General features: G+C 31.8%; 1 protein-coding gene across 1 annotated transcript; it reads right to left on the bottom strand.

Moving 5' to 3' along the window:
- Window positions 1–9,094: 9,094 nt before the first annotated feature.
- LOC145059318 (NAC domain-containing protein 67-like) lies at window positions 9,095–10,540 on the bottom strand. The gene is made up of 3 exons (XM_079007171.1): window positions 10,185–10,540; window positions 9,800–10,089; window positions 9,095–9,678 (listed from the first exon to the last, which is right to left on the bottom strand). Exons 1-3 carry the CDS (start codon window positions 10,402–10,404, stop codon window positions 9,241–9,243), a joined length of 948 nt encoding a protein of 315 aa, XP_078863297.1. The 5' UTR covers window positions 10,405–10,540; the 3' UTR covers window positions 9,095–9,240.
- Window positions 10,541–10,894: the final 354 nt, after the last annotated feature.

Genomic DNA, 10,894 nt, shown 5'->3' with positions numbered 1-10,894 from the left:
ACCAACTTATACTCATGGATTTTATTGGTAGCCAATTAAACAAATTGATACCAAGTATATACTTAATGTAGCAGTGGTAGCAAAAATGTTGTACCAGTGAAAGTTTATATAATATACAATTTGGTAAAATTACCGGTACTGTATCCACCTCAAATAATACACTGACCAAGTTCCAACCCTTAGTTTCCGAATACTAGAACTAACCAAGGCTAATATTACTAAACGGGATTTTTTGAGTCCTATCATGTTGGACACCTCATTTAAAGATTTATACTAGCTTTCTGGACGCTCTACAAATATCTAATTATTAAAAAAATAATAATAAAAAAATAGAAGAACTTTTAACAAAGCTCTACAGTGACACTTTGTATAAAGATAGCAAAATGATAAGCTTTAAAAAAAATTAACCACCAACAAAACTAAAAACAATTAAAACGATTATCATAAGAAAAGTGTCAATAATAGATAACTCATCATTTAAATCGTGAATTGGAATGTTCTTTACAACTCATCGCTTCAGAAATTATTTTTTAAATGTATAATAAAAAAATTTGATGTCAAAGACCTATTGTAATATTGTCTTATAACTTTATTACCTATAAGGCTGGCAAAAAGGGTCGGCGAACACAATCTAATAATCGTTAGGCTGGATAGATGTTTTTAATCAGTTTAATTAAATATTTCACTCTCTTTAATAAAACATCTTAACTCGTTTAATTAAATGAGTTTGATTGTATTTGAAATTTTCAACATAAACTCAATCAGTCAAGCCTTTTAAAAATTATATTTATATTTGTTAAATACTAATATTTATAATGTTAAATATTTCTAATGTTATTTGAAAACTTGATTTGTATTTGCGGTTATAATTTTTTCAAACTTAACAGTTATTGATGTCTGTAATTGTTTGTTTCTAAATTTATTTGAATACGATTAAAGTAGGTAACATATGTAATCAGGTGTAGGTTTATTATAGTTATTATTATTTTTTTGAAATTTAAATAGGTCAACTTAATTGGATTTAACATTTTTGTTAAATATGTTTAGTTGGAAAAAGACAAATATATATATATATATATATATATATATATATATATATATATATATATATATATATATATATATATATATATATATATATATATATATATATATATATATATATATATATATATATATATATGTTTGGTTGGGTTAATAATTTTCAACCAATTTACATTTTGAGTTGAGATTTTGTTTAATTAAATAGTAAATCCGGATATGAATCAACCTAATCTATTATCACCAAAGGGCTTCTAGCCCAACGATATCAGGTGTTGCTCTCTCTTCTTGAAATGAGGGTTTAAGTCTTATCGGAGATATAAGTGGATTTAGGAGTAGTTTAGGATTATATTGTAATTGTCGTTCAAAAAAATTTACTATCGCCCCTAATTATCTTTTTAATAACATGAATATAAGATGTTCACAATTTTCACAAACTGTATGGTATATATTAGATATATAAATAATAAAAACAATTATTTTAATAGATAAAATATAAAAATAAATAAAAACAATAACATTTAATTAAAATACACAACTATCTAGATTTTTCAATATCCGGATTGCAAAATATACTACCAACAGATTACAGGTATTTGTGGTAGGGGTACACAAATCATATCAGATATATCTAAAATCCAAAAAATTGTTCGATATGGATTTCAAATATTTAGTTTTTATAGAATCCAAAAAAGGTTTATCCTAACCATCGAATATGGATCGGTTCTTCCGGTGTTTGATATCTACAAATTTTTTCCATGCCGTTTTTATTCGAATATGTATTTAGTTGGAGTTAGTTTTTTATTATTTTAAAAACATAATCAAACCAAATAAGATAATTCATCTCTTATCCAATCCGGGTCCGGTTATTCCTTCTCATATATGTTTTCGTACAAAATATAGATAAACTCGGATAAAATAAGCCAAAATCCGTTTTCACCTAATCCAAATTTGACAAAAAAAATATTCAAATTGGATTGAATCGTGATTTTATTAACCTCTAATTTATGGTATTAAATGTGTTGTTGTTTTACCAACCATAACATTTATTTCCTTTTTTGTTCATAAAAACTTGTTTATAAGAACCAATGCAAATGCAAAGAGTGTCAAACAAGTCAAGGGAGGTTGCCTGGGATCTTTCTTTGTAGTTTGAATTGGGACCCCTTCTATATGCAACATTACCTTTTGGATTGCTTGAAACGGTTTGGGACCACAATTAAGGGTTGAAACAAATTACCTTTCCTTTTGGACGTGTGTTTTTTCAATTGAAGCCGATTACCATATTTTTTTTAAAAATATAAATGTTTAACGCTGAACCCGTGTTATGACCCATCAAATAAAGGTAACTAACTAAGTCCTAACAATAATTTCAACAAGTCGGCTATTTAACTCTTAAAACTCATTTATGGAATTTTGTATACCAATGACCATAACCAATAGAAAATTATTTAACGTACAACAACAATATTTTCGATTCTTACATACAATGTTTTATATAAAGCTAAATGTGTATAGTAAACTTCTAGTTAGACTAGTTAGTGTTTTAAAATTTAAATAATATATGTTTTATAGTATATAATAACTACATATTTTAGGTTTCCTTATTTTAAACAAAATACAAGAGATTCTATATTTTATCAATTGATAATGATTTGCTATATTCTTAATATTATATTATATTATATCATAATTAGGTAGTTTTAAATCAGCTGCAAATAGTTTTAACAAAATGAATGAAATTTTAATTTGTTGTCATTTTACGCTAATAATTATTGAAGTACAATTTAAAAAATGGGAATAGACTAAAATGCATCGACAATGTGTTCATTTGACTTAATTTGGCTATGCATGAATAATAGGGTTATCAAAGCTGCCCAATTAAAAAATATGTTCTTAGAGTTCGGTATAACATTGTGAAAGTAATTAATGAGCTTGGCGAGTTGGATGTGAATATTTCTTCCGTTTTTAAATTTCAAGTGGGAGATGGTTTGCATACAATGCTTTGGCTAGATGATTAGTTAGGAAATGACACTTTAGCCTCCAAATTCCCTCCTCTCTATGTGTTACATAGGAGGAAAACATGTTTTATATATGAGAGAACGAGTTATGCCACCTTTTCGTGGGCTTGGAAGAAGCAACCTAGTAGACATCATGAGCTGTCAGATGTAGGTCACTTAAAATGGGTTGATCAATCAGTTTGTGCGTTCTGATGGCCTCGTTCTTGGAGGTCGAGGTTGTCGAGTAATGGTAAGTTCTATGTTCATGATCTAAGGGCTTTAATTGACAATAAGATGACCATACCTGTATTAATCCTATGATTTGAATTCATTTGGTACCTCCAAAATGCATCAGGTTTGTTTGGCGGCCTTGTATGGGTCGTATCCCCTCGATGATGGTCCTTTCGAGTAGATGTATTAATATTTCCTCTACTTCCTGTCAATTGTGTTCTAATGGGGTGGATGAATCTGATCATTTGCTCGTTGAATGTTCTTTTGCGATTGACACTTTTTCTTGGGTCTTTAATTGGTGTGGTATATTCTCCATGGTTTTTGAGTTTGTGAACTTCGTGACAACCTGGGACAATTGCCAAAAAAATGGAGAATTCTTCTCGTCATCTTTTATGGCTTTTGTTGGCACGTTTGGAAAGCGAGAAACGACATATGGTTTAACAAGGTTCATACGACCTCTTCTTGGACGAAGCATATGGGTAATTTCGAAAATTATAAATAAGTTTATTGGAGTTGCTACCTTTTAACATTTTGTAATATTTTCTTTGTTGTTTTCTTGCCCTATTTTTTTTTTCTTTTTAGGCAGTCGTTTTTTTATAAAATTCACGGTTAAAAAATAACCAACAGAGAAAAAAAAATGAAAGTTGCCCTAACTTAACTCTGGCTCGTTTTAAACAACATAATAATTGCATTTATTTATTCTTTTGTGTGAAAAATTGTACATATATTTATTGAATTAAAAAAAAGATTAATATAAAAGCTTAAAATTATACAACTCGTGGGAGTCGCAATTGAAACTTTTTTAAAAATAGATAATCAATGTGGATATAGTTCTTGCTGAATCAGAGGCTATATGACCAAATAAGAGGTTTTTAATATGAAATCAGACTCTATAAATATGATCGAATCAAATTTAACTATTTACTGGACCTAATAAGAAATATATATAATTCCTAATTTTCAATTTACAAGATAGGAATACTTCTTCCAAAATGTTATGTTGAAAAGAATTTAACACATCGAATTGTATTAAAAAGTGAAAGAGATATCATAAATGCAAGATTAAATATTAAATAATTGTTTGAGATTCCGAATATCAAGTTGTTAAAATATTGAGAATCTTTTGGTATTTTGACCTTGACTAAAGTCCTAACTGACTACAACGGAGATCAATCAATACAGCATACGCAACTGCTTACGTTATGTGTTTCCATTTTCCAAGTCAAACAAAAGGCGCACGCATGAAGATGATGATGTAGCTGCTTACGTCATTAAACATTGTCACTACCTGCGATCAAGTTTTTACTGCATGTTAAGTGCTAAATATTAAATTTAATTGACAAGTCTTCGCTATATGGATGTGTAGAAGTATATCTTGCTTTTTTGTGTAATCATGTTATATGTTTTATGAAGGGTAAATTACATGGTTAAGGTAATCATCGAGTTTAGTTTTTACAATTTTTTGCAATGCGGACCGTACCGAAATATAAAAAGACCATTTTACCCTTAATATATATTTTTTTAAATTCTTTTATTCATTATATTTTATTTTATGTTAAAGAAAAAATAAAACAAAATAATTCATCCACCTACCGGCCCACATTAAACTAACGTCTTCTATTAAATCTCTCAATGTCTTTTCCCTATAACTAGGTTACCTAAAACCATAACTAAAGAAGCTATATCTCTCCAACATTGGCGGCCTTATCCTCGTAGATGACCTTACCATTCATCGGCAACCCCTATCTCCCTCATCTCCATCTCTGAGAACTCCACAGAACTCTGAACAATCAGCTTATCAATGAGAATCTCATCAATGACAAGTGGTAATACATGTGTTCGTTAGAGTAAAATAGCTGAAAAATCTAAAAGCCCTAAAATTGTAAAATATATGTAAAAAAATTCTAGAAGCCCCCCAAAAAAACCTTTTATTTAAATAAAAATTAAAAACTGATACTCTCAAACATTGATCATCAACCTATTTTTTTTTGATAAAAATTCATATTGATTAATCAACCCATTGGTTTTATTCATAGTCAAATTTTATATTAGTGATTATTTTGGGAGTCTAATGCTATTATGTTGTTGCGTTTTCATTTTCTACTATCTTTAACAAACTAGCACATTAACACACCATAGATCCTCTGGTTTTCATATTATTTAAAAACCAAATTTATTTATTATTCCAAACCAAAATTATATGATTTTTAATGTTTAAAACTAGTACAATAATATTTCAAAAGCAAAATATTAATATTCCAAAATCATTACATTAATATCTCAAAACCAAATTTTTCAAAAACAAAAACTATTGAAATTACGTGTTTTAATAGATTTTAAAGCATCAAAGGCAAATAATCACAATGTTAATGTATCAAGGTCGTAGGTTGTTTGGTCTTCAATTTATCCACCTTGGGTCTTGGTCAAAATTTCTTCACACTATGTCACAATTTCTTCAAGCATTTGTTCATATAAAAACAATTCTTTTATAAATAAAAAAAGTACATTGCTATAATCATGTTGATTTTTTGTCTATACAATGCTTTAATAAAAAAAAGAATTTAATAGTAAAAATTTTAACAAAAAAAATGAAAACACATTGATATTTCTTCTAACAGGCCTTCTTATCTAAAAGTTTGCATCTAATCATTTATATCACTTGAAGAGACAACTTTAATCTACACTAGGTAGTACCTATGTGTAACCCCCTCTTACTTTGTCGTTGTCCCCTCACAAAATTTCCAAAAAATATGTCATTTTTGTAAACATCGACAGACAATTGCAAGAGAATGAGGACATTTCACTACAGTTAAAATTTAGGCTATTTGTACTCATTGTATGTGAAAAACTATTGGTGCATGCTAACCGGTAATGTCAGGTCTGATTGATGTTTTCTCTATATTTCAATCAATGTGAAGTCTTCATCCTTTTGTAAAAAATCTTCACTAATGACATGGAAAACTTGTAAAAGAAATGTACTAAAGAGAGTCTCACCATATCATACTAAACATTTGCTTTTAATTCCCAAGGTTAAAGACCTGCTCACTCTAAACGACTTCCAACCCATTAGCCTCATCGGTTGTTTGTACAAAATCATTGCCAAAGCCCTTGTGTCCAGAATTAAAAAGATAATTGGCTTATTGGTGGAGGAGGTCTTGAGTGGATTCATTGTGGGACGCAACATTTTAGATGAACCTCTTATTGTCAACGAAATAGTTTCTTGGGTTAAAAAGTGTAAAGAGCAGACGTTCCTTTTCAAAATTGACTTCGACAAGGCTTTCGATTCTCATAATTGGAACTCCCTTTATTCTTTGATGTTAAAAATAGGGTTTGGTAACAGGTGGCGGTTGTGTATCAGGGGATGTCACGCGTCCGCTAGAGATTTTGTGTTGATCAATAGATCCCCCTTTCAAGAGTTCTTTATCACCAAAGGAGTCCGACATGGCGATCCCTTATCACCATTTCTTTTTATCATTGTGATGGAAGACTTGAACGTTCTTATGAACTCCACGGTGCAACACTCTATTTTTCAAGGGCTCCAGATTCCTTACAATGGCCTAAGTATATCACATATCTTTTACACCGACGAAGCAATTTTTTTGGGTGAACGAACTAGATCCAACATTGTCAACATGTCTCGAATTCTCAAATGTTTCCAGGCCATTTCGGGGCTAAACGTCAACTTTCAAAAATCTAAAGTTTATAACATTGGTGTCTGTTATATCGAGATCAACAATTGTGCACGTATATTAGGGTGCGCAGTCGCTTCTTTTCTTTTTGTTTATTTGGGTGTGATGGTGGGAGCTAATATGACACGTAAGAAGAGTTAGAAAATTGTTATCGAAAAGGTTCAAGGTAGATTGTCCAATTGAAAATCTAAAACTCTGTGTTTCGGTGGAAGACTTACTTTAGTGAATTCGGTCCTTGGGAGTATCCCCTTGTTTTACTTCTGGATTTTTAAAGCTCCATCTTGCGTTATTGACTCTCTAGAGAGAATTAGGCGTAATTTCATGTGGGGAGGTTGTGAGAAGAAGAACAAGATTTGTTGGGTTGCTTGGAAAACCGTCCTTGCCCCCGAAGATAATGGCATATTAGGGGTGGGATCACTTTAGAGTATTAACATTTCTCTCTTGAATAAATGGTTTTGACAACTTAAAACGGATAATAAGTCTATTTGGAGCAAAGTCATTCGGGGCATTCATAATCTCAATCAAAAACCAACTTTCACTCTTGCTAAAAAATCAATTCCTGGTGTTTGGAAAAATATTTATAGTATTACCAAAAACCTTGATAACCTTGGTATTGATCTAAAGTCTATTTTCTCTTGTAAGGTGGGTTGTGGCTCTAAATTTCTATTTTAGCAAGATCCTTGGTTGAATGAAGTTCCACTTGCTTCTAGATTTCCTAGCATTTACGCCATAGATAAAAGAAAATCTTGTGTTATTTCGGATAGGTTGACCCAATCTGGCCCGAATTGGGATTGGTATAAAACTCTACGCAATTATATTGAGTTATCAAAATTACATCAACTTGGTGGGCTTCTTTCTAATTTCTCTCTTCCTGGTGGTTTGGACGCTTGGTAGGCTAACTCGGCTTCTGATGGAAGATTTCATGTTTACGATTTCAGAAGCATTATTGATGTTAAGCTTACTGAGGGTGCTGATAACCCTACAGCTTGGATACATTGGGTGCCCCTTAAAGTTAATACTTTCGTTTGGTGCACTACTATGGACCAGATTCCTTCTTCAACGACTCTTTGTCGAAGGGGAGTTTGCATTCCTTTCATCAATTGCCAACTGTCCAGTTCCTCTAATTCAGAGGTCACTGATCACATCTTGGTCAGATGCAGCTATGCTCCGGGGGGGGGGGGGGGGGGGGGGGATGGGGGAGGGGCTCCAAAAGTGGATCATAAGATGGTGTGGTATCTCTTCATTTCATCCGGACTCGGTGACTGCTTTCATTAGGTTTGCAGCTTTTTGGGGTAATTTTCCCAAAAACGAAAGATTATATTGGCGATTGTCTACGGATACATTTGGATCATTTGGAAAGCTAAGAACGATAAAGTTTCCAACAACATTTACACTTCTCCTGTTAAGAGGACGGATAATGTTATTTCATTTGTGTTTAATTTGCTCAAATATAGAGGTAATTTTGGAGGTTGTAATTGGTCAAAGTGGTGTTGTTGTCCTTTTAATATCCTATAATGTGTTTCTTCTTGTTTCCCCTTACCTTTTTTCTCATTGGCATGGACTTGTTTTGCTTTCTTGAATAAAATGGTAGTTTAAAAAAATATTTGCTTTTAAAATTTAAATATGTGAATAATACTCGTCCATCTAAAAGTTTGTAATATTCAATTTGACACTTAGTTTAGATTTTTTTTTTGAACAACAAAACATTTCACTAGAAAAAAAAAACAAAAGCTTAAGCAAGACGCTCAAGACAAAATACATAATACTCGTCCATCTAAAAGTTTGTAATATTCAATTTGACACTTAGTTTAGATTTTTTTTTGAACAACAAAACATTTCACTAGAAAAAAAAACAAAAGCTTAAGCAAGACGCTCAAAACAAAATACATGAAAAACAAGATAAAGGAGAATTACACCACATATATCAGTTAAGAGCATTAAATTTAGATATATTTTCAATCCAATTAAACGTAAACATGCTAATATCATCAGCAATCGTCATTGAATGTCATCTCTTGTTCTTGTTCCTGGAAACCGTCCTTGCTTAATACTCATGCTTAAACTATACTATAATAAAGTTATATTATTATTGTAAACAAAAATCAACGTCAAAAAATTACTAAATTGACAAGCATATAAATATGAACCAATTGTTACGTTAAAAATTTGTATTTAGTTTACATGTACGAAACAAAAATCATCATAAAACTCTACTCAAGAATTCAATGGTATATACATGAATGAAATCTCATGAATCTACTCCTACTAATATGTTTAAAACCCTAATTGAAAAAATATTGTTGATTTGGGTTATAAATGATTGGCAATTCATAAACATCATGATTAGGAGGCATTGCTTCCAACCAATGATTCAAATCTTCCAAACTCAAGCTGTCAAGCCACTCATTCCCATCATCACCTCTTTGCATCAAATTTTCCATTTCTTCTATGCTGCTTTCCTCACTTGTACCTTTGACTTTGGTCAAAGATTCAGGTGGCAAGTCGCTTAAGAACATGACATCACCCTCAAAGTTACCACCAAATTCACCTTCTGAATTTTCAAATGAATTCGTACTATCGCTGTTGTTACTTTGTGATTCATCTAATGGTGATGTAGGATGAAGATCACGTATATGATGAATGTTATTGTCTTCAGCTATGATCTTCACTTTCGGATTGTTCTTCTTGTTGTAAAGACGACATAGAACCCAATCGTCCAACTACACGTATATAAAAATACCCATGTGACATGTCAATCCAATGATTTTTATCGAATAATTCAATGTTTATTCAATCAAGAATCACGAAAATGAACACACAAAATGAAAATGTCAAACGCACCTTGGAAATGGTGGTGTGTTTAGAAGGAGTAGTGTTTAGCATCGGAAGTCTATACTCATGCATGATCCAATTCGTCTTGATACCTTTAACGCCTTTTCCTGTGTAAAATACCAAGGCTTTCTTGATTCCAACGATGGTATTCGGGTCGGATTTTCGCTTTATGGGTTTATCAGCTCCGGTAGCCTTCCAGTACCCGTTTCCTGTGACCCGGTTTGGTCTTGATCCGTTAGGATATTTCCTGTCTCTTGGCGTGAAGAAGTACCATTCGTTTGTTCCAAACAGAGCCAAATCTGAAGAGATTTAGGGAAAAAAATCCATCATTAATCAGACTTGGATAATCTGGAAATTGCGAAGTAAGATGTATGGAGTCGAATAAAAAAGTTACCAGGAAGCTCCCATGGATCGTGTTTGTACAGATCAACATCGGCGATGATCGGCGGTGGTGGAGCAACACCACAAATCTCCTCCGCCGTTTGGGATTTGCGACAGAGATAGTGAACGACGAGCTCTTCGTCGGTTGGGTGAAATCGGAAACCGGGAGGCAAATTCAACTCAGATTCAGCATCTCTTACCCTTTTTGTTACGGATTTTGACGGCGATCTCATCTTGTAATGCGAATATGTGATATTACCAAAATTGAACTGATTCGATCTATCAGATAAACTTCTTTTCGATTGATGTTGAAATGAGTAGGAACAGAAGTCGAAGTCGAGGATTTGAAGATGAGGAGAATTGAGGATCCCATGGTAGGGTTTTATACCTGCTCGGTTGCTCCGAATAACTTACGTGGCCTCAGGCCTCGACAAGAGTGGGAGCCATTTTCATATAGAGATCGTTCCTAGAAGATTCGAGTCACGTGCAAACTTTTAAACAATAATTCTTTCATATTTTAGTATTTTTAATGGTTTATGTTTTATCTTGGCGCGATTATGTTATATCTTTTAATAAAATTTTATTTTATAAATTATAATGTAATCAAATATAAAATTCCAAATCCACAAATCAACTAACAACCAAAAAAAAAAATTACATTATATTTTCATGATGTTAATAGGATTAACTAACATAACTCCATGTTGTTAATCATTTAGTGTT

The sequence above is a fragment of the Lactuca serriola genome, chromosome 6, assembly GCF_051521515.1.
Source record: "Lactuca serriola cultivar US96UC23 chromosome 6, Lser_US96UC23_V15, whole genome shotgun sequence".
NCBI lineage: Eukaryota > Viridiplantae > Streptophyta > Magnoliopsida > Asterales > Asteraceae > Lactuca > Lactuca serriola.
Note: the sequence above shows the minus strand (reverse complement) of the source record. Positions and strands in the feature narration are given on the sequence as shown.

What these genes read in the sequence shown, in the direction of transcription:
- LOC145059318 (XM_079007171.1), bottom strand. Translation starts at nt 10,404, where the DNA reads ATGAGATCGCCGTCAAAATCCGTAACAAAAAGGGTAAGAGATGCTGAA. An exon ending in CGATCCATGGGAGCTTCCTG is followed by an intron (nt 10,090 to 10,184) that starts GTAACTTTTTTA and finishes AAATCTCTTCAG; the next exon opens with ATTTGGCTCTGTTTGGAACA. An exon ending in AACACACCACCATTTCCAAG is followed by an intron (nt 9,679 to 9,799) that starts GTGCGTTTGACA and finishes ATATACGTGTAG; the next exon opens with TTGGACGATTGGGTTCTATG.